At 44.7% G+C, this 18,574-nt stretch overlaps 1 protein-coding gene across 1 annotated transcript; it reads left to right on the forward strand.

Annotated features, from left to right (window-relative positions):
* Nucleotides 1–6,158: 6,158 nt before the first annotated feature.
* On the forward strand, nucleotides 6,159–9,753 carry LOC149336238 (uncharacterized). Its single transcript, XM_089552772.1, has 2 exons — nucleotides 6,159–8,550; nucleotides 8,944–9,753. Exons 1-2 carry the CDS (start codon nucleotides 8,409–8,411, stop codon nucleotides 9,558–9,560), a joined length of 759 nt encoding a protein of 252 aa, XP_089408898.1. The 5' UTR covers nucleotides 6,159–8,408; the 3' UTR covers nucleotides 9,561–9,753.
* The last annotated feature ends 8,821 nt before the right edge of the window (nucleotides 9,754–18,574 follow it).

Genomic DNA, 18,574 nt, shown 5'->3' on the forward strand with positions numbered 1-18,574 from the left:
TGCGGTCGTTTTTGTCGTTTGCAGCTGCGCGCGCTGCGCTGCTAGCGGCGGCGCTGGCTTCGCGGACGCGGTGTGTCATCTTTGCAAATCATTTCTCCAATACCTTATTTTTTGAATACTCATAAATGGTTATAATTTAGTTCATAAGCATGTTTTTGCAATCTACTGTGGCCGAGGAATTTTACTTTTATTAAGCTTAACCTATGGCCTCTGCGATCGGCATACCGCCGGAGCAGATCGCAGCGGCCACGCTTAACTTCAGTTGCTTTTACTTTCCGATAAGAGGATCGCTGCAATCGTTTCGACCGTGGCGGCACGCACCGAGCGGACGCGCAACTCGCAGCATGCTAGGATGGCCTCTGAGAGCGCAGAAACAAGATCTCGGAGGCCATGATGCTTCCATAAAGAAAGAAAGCTTTCTCTATGATGCTTCTGCCACACAGACAGCTTTGACCAGCCTTGACCTGAGTGGCTGGGCGTTTCGTGTGTGCCGTTTCTGCCATTCTACGCTTGCTGCCTTGGTTCCCGTTCAACTGTGTGTGGTGTATGGTAGTGCAGCTGGTGGCGGCTGGTTGCAAACCGGAGACCCGTAACGTTAATACGACGGGACGGGGGCGGTGCGTGCGGGCGACGTCGCTGCGAGCCTCTCAGCACTGGCACGCGGCGCCTTGCGGAAAACGTCTGCTGCCACTGCTACCGCTGGATGCTTCTTCACTGCTTTCTGGCCCCTGCCTTTGTCTTGATCAGCTGGCCGATTTCATCAGCTGCTGCGGTCGCATTTTGATGGAGGCGAAATGCTAGAGGCTCGTGTACTGTGCGATGTCAGCGCTTAAACAACCCCGAGTCGTCGAAATTGTCTAGAGCCTTCCACTACGGCCTCCCTCATTAGACACCTTTAGCATACCGTGTACCGTGCTTCCGTTACCGGTACTGGAACCGGGAGCCCGCGTGCAGCCAATGCGCATGCGCAAATCGCACTGACGACGCCAGATGGCGCCAGGTACCCGGCACCTGCGACTCTCACCGGCGGTGGGCGGGCTCCCGGTACTTCGGCAAGGGTAACGCAGTATGGTAAATATGTCTATTGCCTCGGTCGCTCTGGGACGTTAAGCCCGAAACCCAATGAATGGTGCTCCGTGCTCTACGGACACTATAGAGTGCACTTCCACAGGAGGTGTAAGTGCACAATTAAAACTGACGTCCAAGGATCCTGGACTTGTACATTTTTTGCGACTACACCTGCATTTTTTTTTATAGCCATTTGAAGCGACAAAGGGGCTCAGGCTATGAGGGATTCTGTAGTTGAGGGCTCCAGAAATATTGACCACCTATGGTTTTTTAGCGTGCACTGACATCGCACAGTACACGGGCCTCTAGAATTTTGCGTCCATCGAAACTTGACTGCCATGGCTCGGATCGAACCCGTGTCTTTCGGGTCAGCAGCCAAGGCACCCGCATTGTGATGATTCATTCATTTGCATATTTTATAATGTTTATTGCTAGGAAATTTTCTGTAGTTTATGGCTATTTATGATCTCTCGTCCATGACTTCCACCCATGATTTATTCCTTGTTTTTAATAATAAGACTGCTGCTTGTTTGCAGGTTTAGAATGGGGGACCAAATTCTGGGCCCTCGTTTGGTTTCACCGCACTAACCTGTCACTCTTGGTGGAGTAAGCACCCAATGCTTTTACTAGTTCCGTCTTGTTTTCTTATACCATCAGCTCTGTGCTCACACTTTAATTATTTAGCTTAGCGTTAAGGAATTAAGTGTAAAAACCCATAGCATTCCTCTGGGTCTGTTGATGTGCACTGGTGATGCACTATATTTTTTTGGGGCCATGGTTCCGCAGTGATGGAGACCCTCTCTTTTGAGCAAGGATTTGATTACCAGCTATCACAATGTGCAAAGTGTAACTGGATTAGTGGTTCAGCAGTATATGCAGTCAAGTAATGATCACTTACTGTTGGGAATACACATGTGCATAGGGTAGTGGTTTGCAGTTTTTCTTCATGTTAACAGAAACTAGAGAAAACATTGAAGTATCGCTACATGCTGACTGCATACTTTTTCTTTTTGGTGGGGTATGCGTGTAAACGATTCTTCGAGCTATATGTTAACATTTGTTGGCATTCAGAATATGAACACTGGTCCTGTTGTTTCCTTTCTTTTCGTCCTCGTTGTTTGGGCTATTTTCCTCAAGTATGAAAATGCACCTGATCAAAGTTGTTGTTTAGCAAAACACAGTGCATATTGCTGCACCCCTAGGCAATTTAAGAAAGGCAAAAGTTGGGTGGACAGCATGTAAAGTTGAGCCCTCTTATAACGAACCTGATAGTCATGTGGATGGTGTTCATCTTATCCAAAGTTTGTGGTAAGTGGACTTCCCATATTGCACCAAACAATACTGAGTCTGACAAAAGTGGCGCTTATTTTTTTTTTAAGTATGTTATGTGCGTCTGCCATTTTAGGAGGCCCTATTGTAGGAGACCCTATCATTAGCTGATTGTAGTTGATGTGTTCACGCAAAACAGTGGTAGATGTGGATTTCGTTGACTGATTAATTTCTAGTGGTGGAAACCTTGTACCTTGTATAAGTATCTTCATTATAGGGCATCTTTGTGAAGTTGCCTTCCTCAGCAACGAAGTTATCCCAAGCGACATCTGATAAACTGTGCATCGGTGACATTTTGCCACATAACCTCATGCGTCTCATCACGTGAGTTTTTGGCATTTGCATCCATCATTCGTGGGCCCGTGTAATGATGTGGGTAGGCTGACGCGCTGCGCACAGAACCTATGAGCTGCACTGTCTGCACACTCTCTAGTTGTAGCAGCAGCACGAAAGGTGGAGAGAGAGATGCAGTCCTATTGCTCAAAACATATTTTGATAACAGCACCTCAACTGCGTTTGTAATAAGTGAGCGTTCATTACAGCTGCGGCCATTGTATGTGGGCTCTACTCTACATGCAAATGCCTTTCACTGTAATGTATAAGTTGGTGTTGAGGAGAATGAATTAGAGGTACTGTTAGACTTGGGTGGTCTCAAGTGATGCGGATTGCGAGCTAACTGTGCACCGTGGCAGGTGGTTGTTAAATAAATTACTGGTCGCTAGAGGTTGCTAGACAAGAGCTAGCTGAGTCGCACAAACTCCAGCGGTGGCAGCGCCTGTCATCGATGGTGAGTGGCTCATCACTTAACCGCTGCACTACTGCGCGAGGAATGGTTTGAGGACTCCCAGGGATCTGCAAGTGATAAGTAGAGAATGACTAATTCTGCATATGTGCGTGTTAACCCATTAAACTATTGCGTCATGCCCTCAAGGCAGAGCTGAAGTGTCCCCTCAAATTTTTTCGTGTTCCTTTTTTCCTCCTTCTCCTATATGTAATCACTTGGCGACTAGTAGTTTGGTGCGCCAGTGGCACAAGGTAGAAGTGGGGGTTATCTGACTGCCTTTGCAGTTTCAAAAAGGTGCACTGAAGAGGATTCTTGGCTCGTCTTTTTACCACAGGAATTCGATCTACATGCTCTGAGCAATATTAGAAACTTCGATTTATTGTCCTTTATGGTCGATTTTCCTATTAAATCGAATTAGACATCCCGGCTCCTGCCTTTAATTTGAACTGACCTCCGAGAGTAGGAGGACTCAACCAATGTGTGGAGTGCCTTTCAGTGAAAAGCGCAGCGGCTTTGGTTTTGCTTTTATTTTGTTTTTAAGGTGTCCATGAATTAGTCCCATGAAAATAAAAATCCGCATGGACTCTCTTGGTTTATATACCATACCGCCGATGGCAGAGCAGCAAGCCGCCACGCAACTGACTGAAAGGCACTCCACGCGTTGCTTGATTCTTCATACTTTCGGAGGTGAGTGAAAGAAAAAAAGGTGGGAGCCAGGACGTTTAATTCGATATAATGAGAAAATCGGCAGCACAGGACAATAACCCAATGTTTCTAAGAATGCTTGGAGCGTGTAGATTAAGTTCAGGTGGTAAAAAGGCCAGCTGAAAATCCTCTTTAGTGCACCTTTAAGTTCTATTTATGTACAGTGCAATGCATTATGTTTTACTTCTTGGTTATATGTCACCTGTTCACTTACATGGGCATGTCTGAGATGACTTTACAGGCAGTTTGTTTCCTGTTTGTGTTTGAAAATGCCTTCCATGCTTAAGTGTAACACTGTCCGGTACGTAGAACCATCATGCTGTTACAAAAGGCAGTCAGAAAGTAACGCACAATTCACTGCAGCTCGTTAACTGTGAGCACTAAGGAAATAAAATTTTAGACCTTTGGAAATGTCGCCCAATGTATGATCCATCTGATTCACTGCACTGTATGCATCTTTGTGTTCATGACTTGAATGTACATTCTCAAAATTCTCGAGGTTGGACGTCATGCCACTTCTTCGCATTCAGTGTCCACGTCTCAAAAGTGTTGCTCATACAAATCAGCCATCAGTTTGATGACGCTAGGTTGGGATTATGGGAGTTGTCACACCAGTGTACATCTCAGTTGGCTAGTGTTCTGAAATTTCATGATCAGCATGCAGTCTTGTGTCGTCGTGATGCAGTTTCATGTCCCTTCCATGTAACTCTGGCCTCTTCGCATGGTACACTGCAGCTTGTCCCAGGATGAACAGTATCGTTCTTTAGTAATGGTCATTCCATGTTTGAGAAATTTTATGAAACTCACTCCCCTGTGGCTCAAAAAAAAAAGTCGCCATCAATTTATTGCTTGGCCCGGCAGGCTGCAGTCTCTTTCGAGGCGGACGTCTTGAATGCCTCCATTCCATTGACTGCCTTTGTTCTTGGGATTGAAATGAAACAGCCAGGTTTCATCCCACGTGAGGACTACATGCAGTCATTGTGGACAGTCCTCAGAGCAACTGTGGAGACAATCATCACAAATGTTCTTACTTGATGGGAGCCTTGGAACTCAGTGACCATAAATATTTCTGTACACTAGTCATTCAATTAGTGTTAATGCAGATTCTTTTGTAATAACTGTGTGCTGCATCATTTCTCATGTGGTGAAGGGTCTGTCATTTTCGATTACTTTATCAGTGACTGATGCGTTACCATATGTTGTGATGACAGGTGACGGTCTATATAAATGTGGCTTGCCCTGGATTCTGTAGTCACCACACTGAAGCCTCCAAAGGCATGAAAAACATATCTTTGATTCACTGTGTTGTCTCTATAGACTGGACACAGCTTAGTGTGAATGATGCTAGAGAGCTATGCGGGCACTGTGCACATTGGCATAGTGCAGTGCTACGTTGATGATGACGGCATACCTAAAGAAAGAGGAAACAAAAGTTAGTTATTGGTTAGCTGAAGGAGCAATGGTTCTAGCTACTTCTATATTTTGTTTCTCTAGTGCTTACCATTACTAAGCTGCAGTGGATTGTGCATTACTTCTTCACCATCCATTATATTTTCGCGCTTAGTGTGTTTTAAAGTGATGACAGTATAGGGAACTTTCTCCTGGTAAAACGTCAGCATTGTTAAATGTCATGTCTGGTCTGAGAGCTCCACTGTTCACCTGCTGGAAATGAGAAATAACGGGGGGCACACACTGTGGAATACAGGTCTCCTGTTCATTCATATCATACTAACCATTTATGCTGGTAAGCCGCAAAAGCAGGCACTAGGTGCAATTTACTGCTCAGTTATATTGCTAGAGACCATTTCCTTTCCTGAGAATATTCTCTCACTTTTACAGCCGTGAATATCCTGAGCCTTTCAATACACTCCTCTAAATTACCCTCCAAATTCATGTGGTGCTTCCATGTTGTGTTTAACGCACAAAACGCCTCTATACTGTTGCTTGCGACGTTGGAATTTTTCTGCTACTGATGCACATTTTTTAAAAATCTTTTTTATTTTGCAGGCATTGGAGCGGATGATGTCAAGTCACGAACTAAACTGTACTTGAGGGAAGACCTTTCAAATCAGCTCCTGCAAACCTTCACAGCCCCAATGGGTTGATGTCCATGGCATGTAAAATAGTTTTCAGTGTCACGAAAAAAAGACTGCCACAAGTGACCAACGTCTGAAGTGAGGAAATTGCTATAGATGGTGCTGTAACATCAGACACTCACAGTGAAGTTGGTTGCACCTGTACCATTTTCTGGGGGGGGGGGGGGGTGGGGGGGGGGGTGAAAAAGATCTGTGACAGAGAGCTATCATACATCTTCATACTCCGAGGAACAGAGCATCCTTCATACGGTGTCAGGCCACAGCAGTGCACTGCTGTTAGAATGCGCAGGTGCTCCTGGTGGTATAAATACAATGGTTTAGGCTGCCCCGGTCAAGTCTTTCATCAAAAGTAGTCTGTTCAGCATCTTTTATTGGGGCGCTTCGTTTTTGGGTTTTATGTTTTCTGCATGTGAACAATGCTGGCCCCTCTTTATTTGTACCGTGCAAAAGATTCAACATCAAAGCAGCCATCTGAAACGCGCAAGGCCCTTTGATCAGGGTGTCATTAACCCACGTGGGTACTGTTTAATACAGTGGCTATGATAAGATGTTTTATCAATACCCATGTTCTGGCCTTCTGCTTCTAAATATCTCTTTCTGAACTTGTCCTCAAATTCATCTGCTTCGTGAAAATGAGGGTTAAAGAATGTTTAGATCCCCAGTTGACCGAAGGCGCCTCTCTAGAGTAAGGCAACTGCTGGATATCCACAAATTTTTCTTGCGGTGTCTTGTGATTTGGGAACCTGAAGACCAACATTGTCCACAAGGCTCATTTTAGGGGAGGAACCGTGTTTAACTTGATTTGTAAGAAATATGTTCGGGGTAAAAGAATCGGGTAAAATCAGGTTTTGTTCGAAAACAAAGGGCTCTGTTAGTATGTCATCGGCAATAGTCAGGCACGCAAGTAGATATACTGCTCCCGACAAGAACGCAAGACATTATGTGCTAGATTACACATGCGTGGCAAACAGCCAGCACACAGCTGCATTGATACAATGCGCGCTATTGAGCGGCTCCTGTCTGCCAGGCCTCCCTTGTGCTATGGTAGTGGGAACGGCCTGCCAATCTCGTCACTGGTGCTTGTGCGGCAGAAGCACCTTGTGCAGCCTTTTCCCCATACCTCCAGAGCCTCACTTGTGGCAACCTCTTTTTGTGCACACTGTGCCCTGTAGTCAGATGTCTGCTGTGTGCCCACAGAGTGAGGTGCAGGGAACTGTGTCAAGCCAAAAGCATCGCAAGATCACTCAGATGTGAAATACCAACAGTGTCAAAGATTTCATTTCTGACATTTTGTTTAATCCACAAATACTTCCCGGACTGCATTCTGAGTGTGTAAGAATGTGTGACTGTGCTTGGGTCTTTTCGATCATTTTGTGGACCACAGTGTGAGTTGTATTTTTCTTGATGATGATAGTGCTCCTCTGCCGCACAATCTCTGTTAGGCTTCACTGTTTTTGCCTTCTGTAGGTATGTTGAATGACCTTAAATCTGTGTGTTCTTTTTGAGATCAACCTCAAAATTGTGACATTACGCACGCTTGCACAACTGTTTATAAGTGTGCCTGCTTAATTTGATATGTTGCTGCTGTGATGCCAAATGAGCTGGAATGTGTGAAATCGTGACTTGCTCATGTATTGCTGATGTGATCATTCAAAGTGAGACGCAGTGTTTGACGTACTGCTAAGGTGTGGAAACACATAAGTCAGATTTGCTGCCTCGAGGAATGTCTGTGTAAATATGCAATCTTCATAAAATCTGGCACTAGCTGTTTCTTGTTGATACAGTACAAGCAGTGTTGCTGTACATAAGTTCTTTATAAGACAGGTGTGTTCAGCATGTAGAGAGACAACATTCAGGTACAACTCTAGAACAAAGCGCTGCTGCTCATAGGAGGCCCTCCAGTCTATGGCGCTGATTGGCTCTCATGATGTCATGGTTGACTTCCTTGCACTTGGCAACGTGACATTGCAGGGGGCTGGCAGGTGCTACGGGATTAACCAAGGATTAACTGTGGCATCATGACAAACAGGTCGACACCACTGACTGAATGGCCTCTTTTCATGACAATTAGTCACCTCATTGTCAATTTGTGCCCAACTAAAGCGGCACAGTGAAATACAACATGCACTGTATACATAATGACAATGAGTAGGAGCCTGATCGGGTTCCTGCATGAGAATTGCCTTCATGACGACTTGTAGTGTATCTCAAGTACCAACTTATGCCATATGGCAAGTACTGGCATTAAAAAAAATGTACTCTTGTAAGTTAAATATTTGCTAAGAGAAATATAGCTGTATCAGCATAGCGTCACTATGGCTTTCACAGAATGAGCTGTCTTATCATAGTGATTAGCAGTGTGTTAATGTTCCACACAGTTCACTTTTGTCTCTCTTCTTTCTCTCCTTCTCCTCTGTTTCTTTTGTATGAAAGTAACAGTTGTGAAACAGGAACAGATTCAACTGTTGCCTGACTGGCCACCTTCAGTGGATATCGAGCATGCACCAGTTATGCAACCGCAAGACGTGAGACAGTCGCCATACCTGCCTGCTTCTGCGGAGATTGGAAGTATGTTCACAGAAACTTTCATACTTTTTTCTTTTTTAAACAGTCTTGACCACGGCAGACTTGCATGTTTCCTTTCATAAAGTTGGCTATGGTGAAAGCTTGTCACACCTGCTATGGCCGTTAACTTGGTTCCAATGTCAGGTCATTTTTGTAATTCACTTATTTTGAGGTTGAAGTTTTGGCCTTAATTGTAGGCACACCTTGATGTGGAACGTTTTGTTTCAAAACTGAATTTTCTTTAGGTTGGCCTTATGAGCCAGACACTAATATGCCGGCATGGCTGTTGTATAAAATTGCATTGTGTGTTCTCGTGCTAATAACCGTAGCTGCTAAAGAGCTGTGACACATGGGATGCCACATGTAATTGAAGCTACTCTGGTTTTCTCAATGCAGGCATGGCTGCCACACATCACGAGCATTGTGCACTGCCTGGACAAAATTTACAGAGTGGAACAAGCACTGCATGCCACCGTGCTACAACTGGTGATGCCGGTGGGGGTGAGATGCCACATAAGTGCCAGCACTGCGAGAAGGCCTTCGAAACAAGACCTGCATTGTTGGTTCACTACCGCTCCCACCCTAGTGAACGCCCACACCAGTGTTGCTTCTGCAGTGAGAGTTTTACACAAAAAGTCGACTTAATGGAACATCTCCGATCCCACACCGGTGACCGTCCATACAAGTGCCACTTCTGTGGGAGCAGCTTTGCACTAAAGGACAGCCTGAAAAAGCACTGCCGTACCCATGCGCGCAGCCGTCCGTACCAGTGTGACATTTGTTACAAAGATTTCACATACAATAGTGGCCTGGTTGTACACCGCCGCACCCACACAGGTGAGAAGCCGTTCCGCTGTCAGCTGTGCCCCATGGCCTTTGCAAAAAGTGGAGACCTCAACAGGCATTTGCGAATGCACAAAGGTCTAAAACCATTCAAGTGCGACATCTGCGAAGAGGCGTTCCTAGAGGGGAGCGAATTAAGAGCCCACAAAAATGCAGTGCATGCATTTTAATGAAGCTCTGGTGCCTTATGCCAACATTTGTTATGGCATTTCTTGTCACCATTATGCCAGTGCTTGCACTGACCAGTTTGTTCCCACATCAGCAAGATCCCCCCCCTGCAAAAAACATGCTTGTGTGTATGCCCATGAAGTACACGGGCTTGTAGCTCCTAATTATGGTAATTTTTTCAACAGCGCAAGCTACACAAGGACACAAGACGAGGAAACACACACACGAGCACTGAACTGCAAAGTTGCAGTTCAGCGCTCGTGTGTGTGTTTCCTCGTCTTGTGTCCTTGTGTAGCTTGCGCTGTTGAAAAAATTATTATGAATAACCAACTAGCCCGTGAGCTCACCCTGTTCTAATTATGGTGCGCACAGCATCCTTTTCTTCAGGAACAAGACTTTCCGCTGGAGTACCTGTGCAACTGTGATGCAAGTGAGGGCACTTCTGCCAGAAAGAGCATTCAGGGAACCAAAAGGGGCCGGACAATTCTTCAAAGTGTTACATTCTGAATGCATGTGTTTCGACAGTGCTTTACGATTTCATGTAATAATGTCGGTACAGCTGCTTATGGACATACCAGAACTAGGAAGCCCCGCTTGTGTACTGTGCTTTCCATGTTGGTGCTGTAGCATTGTTTCATAAGGAAAATGGCTTGTTTTTTTTTTTGTATGCTGTAGGAGTAGTCGCTGGCGTATATGTAAAAATATGAAAACTGCTCCATGCCACTCTTTGTGTTTCAGTTTGGCAAATCTCTGTCTCGATGTAAACGGCCTATTTCTGTACTGCCAATTGTGTGTCCCCAGTATGTCTGATCTCTTTTCCAAGAAGACCATGGGTTAGGAGATGTGGTTGCGAAATATTCTTGAAGTAGCATTGTTATTCTTGCATTAATCTTATGTTTAGCATGCCAATCTCGGTTGCAACAATTTTCAGCGTTGTGAGTTTGGCACTGATATGAAGGTTCCTGCAATTATTTGGTGATATATTTGCGGAAAAGGTAATAATGCTATGCAATGAGAAGTTCTGGAATGTGTTTTGAGCTTTATTTTTGTCAAATTTTTGTAGAATCGGTGAATTCTTGGGTGTATCCTATGACCTTTGCTCTTGATAATTGTTCTGTTCATTCTGGTTGTTCTTTGCACTCATTTCAGTGTTCTATTGTCTACAATAAAACTGGTGAGATTTGCCGTGCTTTCGGAAAGAATGTTATGAGGAGAAGGGAGAAACGCAGCTGAAGCTCTTTGAAGCATACTGTTTTTTTAACACTGCAACAGTGTGGACTGGGCATTTTATGCTTAGTTATGTTTCGGCAGCTTATTTTACGTGTTTTGAACAGTCACCGAGGCCTGTTGGAGTGACACATTGCACCAGCAGTCAACTAGTCTTGTGGGCTATGCGATGGTTAGGCCAGCTTGCAAAATCAATGCCTCTGAGAAATCTGGGAAGCATGCTCATAGATGTTTTGTAAATGATTAGTTTCGTTGTCACTAAATGCCTGGAGTTGTTGTACTAGTACCCCTTTTTCATACGACACAGATGCGCGAGCGGATATCTGCTGGTCCACGTGATCATCATGATTTCTTGGAGAAGCAGGGGTGTAACGTAGGGTGCTTTCCTTCCTCAGTGAATGGTGTAATGCATGAGAGAACTCAGCACTTCGTGACTATTCGTAGCAATGAATAGTTGCCAGGTTAAGCAGCATCTGGACCTGTGCAGCCACTGCCGGTGCGGGTTCACAAAGAGAGGCCACGTTGCAACCCATATACGTATACATCCATATTGCTGAACATATGGATGTGTACCAGTGCCACTCATCAAGTGGTGGTAATTTTGTGCGTATATGGATTCCACAGCCACAAAGGTGAGAATTTTTATTTGAATGCCAGCTTCATGCACTTTACAAAGTTATGAAATGCTGCCCAGGCTGCTCGACTCTACTTGAATGCTGAGGTTTACAATCTGCCTTTTTCACAAGATTTGGCGCACTCTGGGGAGCGGCGAAAATTCATCTGCTATTCATCGATATAATTTTTCCAAAAAGAACGGAGCAGAGCGTGTTCATCCTAAACCTCTAGGGTCCTCCAAGCAACACACAAGAAGATAAATTGGAAAACTGGTTTTTAAGAAAGGTAATGGCGCAGCATCTTTCTCGCACATCTCGGTGGACACCTGAAGCGCACTGTAAGGCTAGGGATAAAGGAGGGGCTGAAAGAAAGGAAGGAAGAGGCGCCGTAGTGAAGGGCTCCGGAATAATTTCGACCACATGGGGATCTTTAACGTGCATCGACATCAGCACACGGGTTGTTTTGCATTTCGCCTCCATCGAAACGCTGCCGCCGTGGTCGGGTTCGAACCCGGGTACTCCGGTTCAGTAGCCGAGCGCCCTGGCCACAGCCACCGCGGCGGGTACGCAAGAACATTTCAAGCCAATTTTACTAGAAAGCGCACATATAGCAGGAAAGAACCCCCTAATTAATGTGGGGGGCTTAAATGCTGTACACACGGTATGGGGCTACCACAAGGACACCCTGAAGGGAACCAAACTGTTGAAAGCAGCTGAGTACCTGGACCTCTGCCTAATGACGGACATAATGTCCCCCACTAGGATAGGGAACAGTGTTAGCACAGACACTTTCCCAGACTTGGCTTTCAGGAACACTGCGCATAGACTAATTTGGAAGAAACTCTGGACAGCGGTCACAAAATTCTTAGCTTATCCTTAATGACAGCCCGCATGAGGTAGACTATTGGCTCTGGTGTTAAGTCTGAAAGCGGTGAGCGCCCACGAAGGTCAGCACGCGGCGTGCTGACATGCACAGGCTATGGCACAGATCGAATTGCTCGAAGTCCACTGCAGTGTAAGCACCCAGAGTTTCATCTGAAAATTAAGCTACACCTTACATTCGCAAGAACAAAGACGATTAGGTCGAGCGGAGATTGAAAATTGATTCTAAAACATTTTACTCACCGGAAAGAGCTTGGTAAGAGGTCGCGCAAAAAGCGAGTTCGTGACCCGCAGCTCGAAGTTACCGCCGTATTGATGCGTACCGCGATGCAGATTACGTCATCATGTCGTGAAAAGCTTATCTCATGTAGTACGAATAAAAATTTTAAGAAATTTATCAGTATATGAAACAACAACACGCTTTAGTTGTGTAAAACTCCGTAAATTGAAAGTTGCGCACTTACGCGCAAAACGTGAAAGCGTAACTGGTGGCAGCCAATGGAAGTCAACGCAGGTCAGCGGCTGGGTGAGCTGCTGTGCGCCGAAATTTTGTCTGCTGTGCCTTGTGCTGTGCGCGAAGCGGGGTGCGAAGGTTTGCTCTCGATAGGTGGGCTAGCCACCCTTCTCCCGATGACTATGCTTAATTTCTGTGCTAAAGACAACAGAGTGAAGCCGCATGCTGCCGTCGCTCTGTGGCAAGTTTAGTTTTTCCATGAGCTCCCGCGCTGGAGCGAGCAGGCGAACCCAGTTCTGCACCGCGCATACACCTTCGAAAGTCCTTCATCAGTGCCATATGGACTTTGACGACAGGTGTACAGTGGTGGTGTACACAGGGAAAGTGGACATGGGAAACTGATAATGTTGTCGCATAGTGCATTGTGTTGTGCTGTGCTGCATTAGATTTAATGGTGCATAAGTGGTTAAGGCTGTCATTTGCCAAATGCACCGTTAGAGACATCCGTTTGGCAAGCTAAAAGACCTAAAACTTTCACTAGGTTATGATTTGTTTGAACCACTCAATACTTTTAGGACACGTTACTCATGATGCATTCCATGCATAAAATCTCTGTGTGGGGAGCCTTTGGTCCGAAGGCCGATAACGGTGGCCACCTTATCTGCCCGGTTGACCACCTGTTGCTGTCATGTGAGGGTTCTACTGGTCGGCCACTCCTGAGTGGCTTGAGTGGGGTGAGGTATAAGGGGGTCAGAAGAAGGGACCCGGCGTTTCCAGACTATGTGAAAGGAGGAGGGGCAGTGCCCAAAAAATGGATAGGCAAGTGTACCAGTAGCGGGGTGAATGTAGAAGATATATAATATCAGAATAGGGAAGGTGTCGCTCTTGGACTGACTACAGAATGTTGCTTGTTGAGTTAGATTTGAGTGATGGGAAGGATGGTGTCGCCGAGAGCAGCAAGGAAAGTGGCGGGGAAAAAGGGTTAAATCGGACCATTCTTGAATCCTGTTCCCAAGAGGCCCAGTGGGACAATTCTTAGGCCAGTCCATGAGCTTGCTTTTTCCCAGAGAGGCCAGCATGGCTATGTACCCAGACTAGATGTGTTGGATGCATGGGTGAGTGTATGTTGCAGTCGTAACACATGCCCTAGGGCTTTCAGTAATATTTATTGATAATGGGAACAAAATTCTCCAGAATCATTGAAGAGACTTGTCCTTACTTTCCACTGGTATAACAACGCTTTAAATGTTTTTCTGCTGAGTCATTAGAGATTGCTAACATGCCTTTCTTGATTTCTTGATTATGTCTGGGTGTGCCATTTGTTCTCTCAAGGCATTTTTGACCCATTCAACTTTACTAACAGTGCTGCAGTGGTGTGATTGGCAAGTTCCTGGCTGCTAAGCGTGCTTACACACACACACACACACACATACACACACACATGTGCACGCACACACGCGCACACACACACGTGCACGCACACACACCCACACGCGCGCGCATGCACACACACACACAAGCCGCCGTGGTGGCTCAGTGGTTGTGGTGCTCGGCTGCTGACCCGAAAGACGCGGGTTCGATCCCGGCCGCGGCGGCTAGAATTTCTTTGGAGGAGAAATTCTAGAGGCCCGTGTACTGTGCGATGTCAGTGCACGTTAAAGAACCCCAGGTGGTCGAAATTTCCGGAGCCCTCCACTACGGCGTCTCGCATAGCCTTGGTCGCTTTGGGATGTTAAACCCCATAAACCAACCAACCAACCAACACACACACACATACACGTGCAGAGAGAAAGGAAGCTTGTGAGTTGCTTACAAGCGTTGAGGTGCGGGCTAGACAGAGCACTGTATTGCAACTGATTTATTAGTAGAAATTCAAATGTATATATACATGGCTAGATGCGTGACAGATGCAGACAGGTAGACAGATAATATAATTGAAGTTGAAAGAATCTGAGATCTTGGGGACCGCTGCATTAGCACCTTTTCCCTGGTGTTAACGGACAAAGAGCTGGCGTACTTGGCAAGCTGTAAAAAAAAGATAAGTAGCTTTGATTTACAGCTTTTGATTTTCAGCTTTGATTTTCAGTCAGCACTGAGTGTGTCCTCATCTTTCTACATCCTTGTCCCTTGCGCTGTCCCATCAAACTTGTAACTTGCTGTTTACCTCAATATTACACTCGTGTAAAATTGAAGCTTCAGTGAACACAAGCTGATTCTTCTCAATCATCACTTCAGTTTTTTTCTACTTTGTGAGCATCAGAGGTATTGGGTACCCAAAATTTCAGAAGTGGTACTGCTGTCTGTTTACCATTTTCATGCAAAATTGCACTCTGCCGTGTGCAATTATATCATCTTGTTACAGTCTGTGCTTTCGGTACACATGGTGTTATTTCAGTTTGGTGCTAAGGTCAAACGTAAAACCGAAGCGTTGCCTGGTTTTTGTGGATGTACACTGATGTGCAATTTCTTTGGGCTCCCTGAACAATGAGGACCTCATCTAAAACTGTGATCTTTGATTACATGGCATCTGTGGCTCATGCTACCAGTGTCGGTTTACATTAGGAACACATCCAGGGTTATAGCAGTGATTTGGTTTTATGGTCAGTAGTCTGCACTTTTTGGAATTGCGGTGCTGAAAGCACGTGTTTACGCCAAAAGCTTCCAGGCAGAGACACCAGTTATGTCAAGAAGTAGTTTCTCTCTGCTGTTAAAGTCAATTGTTTTAGTAGCCGCTGCAGTGCTTGTAAGCACGTGTAGTACTCCTTCTGTTGCACTTCTCTGCCCTTCAAATCCACAAGGTGTTTGCTCGATGTTATGACTGAACATACAGACCACATTAGTAATGCTGCTTGTGACATTGATGTGTGTCCCGTATTTACCTTGCTTTGCTCTGTTTCATTTTGTAGGCACCAAACAAGTACCAGCAAGCCAAGAAGTACAGGAAGCCACAGGAAGGGTCTTCAAAAACAGCTGCTTGCAACCATCACCTACCCAGTGGCTTGTTTATAGTCTGTGAAATAGCGCATCCATTGATCTGAATTTTTGTGTACCTGCAAAATGCAGGGTGAATTACTGGGTCATGTTCTGTCGCCCCTATAGCACAGCTAGATAACTGAAACATATATGTAGGTACTGTAAAAAAGCCTGTGTGGCTTTTTGTTTGAGAGTACATTTGGCAAGGCACATTGTGAATTGCACACTTCTCTGTCATCATAATCTGACAAGCTTTCACGAAAAGCAGAAGGTCTTGGTTAAAGATAGACAGAACATTGTGTGGAGTAAGTGTAGCAGCGTGCGCTTGGTGTCTTTTGTGCACAGTGTGTAATTTTTCTTCTTGGGCTATAATGCCTCAAGTTTTTGCAGATAGTTTGGTTAGCTCGTTCACTGTGTAATTCAATTTTTTGAGCTGACTATTTTGTAGATTCTACTTGCATTTTTTATTTTTATATTAGTGCGAGGACTTTTTGATGACAGCAGCCTAGGAAATGCTGCCACATATTCAATGATGAACAGAAGCTTATAGCATCAACTGCTATCCACTGAAGCTTGCTCTCTGTATTAATTTAATTGTGTATGCTAGGAAAATATACTGTGTCCTATGGCTCATTGTGGCTTGGTGTTATGACATGTTAGTGTTTAGTCATGTTCACAACATTAATCACACGGCTAATCAGTATCTGTTGCTGTGTGTATAGGTTGCACTTGATGTCTTCAGTTTTAATTTTCTCATATATGGGATGTTGAGGTATTATCTTTGCATTTTTCTTTTTTGCTTTTGTCATAATATTGAGTCCTCTTGTAAACTGTATGTCTTTTAGTTTGCATAAATTAGTTGCTATCTATGATGATAGCATCAACTTTGAGCTGACTTCGAATATGGGATTCTTAGAATTTATTCTAAAGCTTCTTGAAAAAAAAAAAAGCTTTGGAAGGTTTTTATACAGTTGCTTGCTTTGTTGATGCAATCAACTGTTGCTAGACACAGCACCAAACGCAAGCCATAACAGATTGTACTGGAGCAAATGCATTGCACTGTAGTTAATCCCATACTAATGACTTATTTAGTTCCCATTTTGGAATTAGTAAAATAGGAGTTTGGGAATAAAAATTTGGACTACATTTGTGAGCAGCTTGTGAGGATATGAGTATGTCTGCAATTTTTCGTAGTTACATTTCTCTGAAGGTTTTCTTCTGGTACAAAGGATAATGTACCTGAGAGCTTTAGTAGATGGAAGGAGTGCTTTGAATGGCAGTATGCTCTATTGCAAGTCATAATTTACTGCCACCAATTCGTTCTTGAAGAACAGTTTTCTCATGCACAGATTTACAGGGTCTTTGTCATGAAGCTAATGATAATGCAAGCACAAAAGTCAGTGCTTCTGTTGCTTTAACGTCTCATCATTCCTTTTGGTAAATGGGAGTTATTTGCAGGCTGAAATGTTGGCCCCAACTAATTGCAAACTTCTAAGTGGGAAATCTCATTTCAGAACTGAATTTTTCTCGAGACTGGCCTAGTGATTTTTATGTTGCATTTATGTTGTCAGAGTAGTTGCATAATATTGCTTTCTACAGTCAGTGGCTCATGGTCGTAGCATCAAATGAACTTCAACAAGTATGGCCTTGTGTTTTATTGAAAATACTTTGGATTTCACGATGCAGGCCTTTCCACCACGCTTCGCAAGCATGGTACATCTCCGGAACTAAATCCACATTCTGGATGGCACCCAACACGCCGCTGTGTAACCGCTAGTCACACGAACGTGGGTAATCACTGGGGTAAACATACGAGCAAGCAATTGCATCAGTGCAGTTTCTGCAGCAGGGTCTTCATGAAGAGGTGGGACCTGGTGACCCACGTTCGCATCCACACGGGTGACCGCCCTTACCCCTGCGACTCCTGTGGCCACAGATTCACGCAAAAGGCTAACTTGGTTAAGCACCTGCGCACTCACACGGGTGAGAAGCCGTTTCGGTGCGAACTGTGCCCCATGGCCTTTTCAGACAGTACAAACCTTGCCAGGCATGTGCGATCCCACAAAGGCGAAAAGCCATTTCAGTGTTGCTTTTGCCCCATGGCATTTCGACGGAAGTACTCTTTGAGATGTCATGAAGGAACAGCGCATACAGAAAAACCAGCGTTATGTGAAGTTCTGCCACCTTTTGCCAATGTTGGCTCTGATGGGCATTGCTAACAAACCTGTCTCTCTCACTGCATATGCCATGATTTCTCCTTGACCGAAAAAAAAAAAGGGTCCTTGATCTAAAAAAATATTGTGTCTGAATGCCCTGGTAATAAGACTAAAATTTTCATGTTCAGTATTTATTCCTGGTGCAAGTTCTTGGCGTTTCAACATAGGAGTGTTTAGTGAACAAAAGGGAGGCCTAACATTACTGTTGATTGGTACATTTTGAGTGCGTGTATTTCTGGCAAATATTAATATCAGTGCAGACCACCCAGCAAGGCTGTATAGCTTAGCTGACACATTTCGCATGATGACAACAACAGCATTTGTTATTATGGCATCCCACCTTATTCTAGCTAGTTTGTGAAATTATAAATGCATTTCAACATTACTAAACCAAGCCTTTCCACGCTTACACCATGGAAAGTAATAGAACTTGTCATGGTGACGGACTATGGTTAGCAAAATAAAGATCCTTATAGTTGATCGGAGCTTGTGCAGTTAGTTTAAAAACCAACCAAAGTCTCCTTTTTGCCTGAGGTTGGTTAATCTGCATGAAATTGCAGCTGGAAAACTTTCTTTACAGGTGCTTGCATGAGGTCCTAGAACAAGCAAACCACAAAAGGCTGAATATTGTTCCAGTCTAAGCATGCAGA

Source organism: Amblyomma mixtum, chromosome 7 (assembly GCF_055824585.1).
Source record: "Amblyomma mixtum isolate Tamu chromosome 7, ASM5582458v1, whole genome shotgun sequence".
NCBI classification, from domain to species: domain Eukaryota; kingdom Metazoa; phylum Arthropoda; class Arachnida; order Ixodida; family Ixodidae; genus Amblyomma; species Amblyomma mixtum.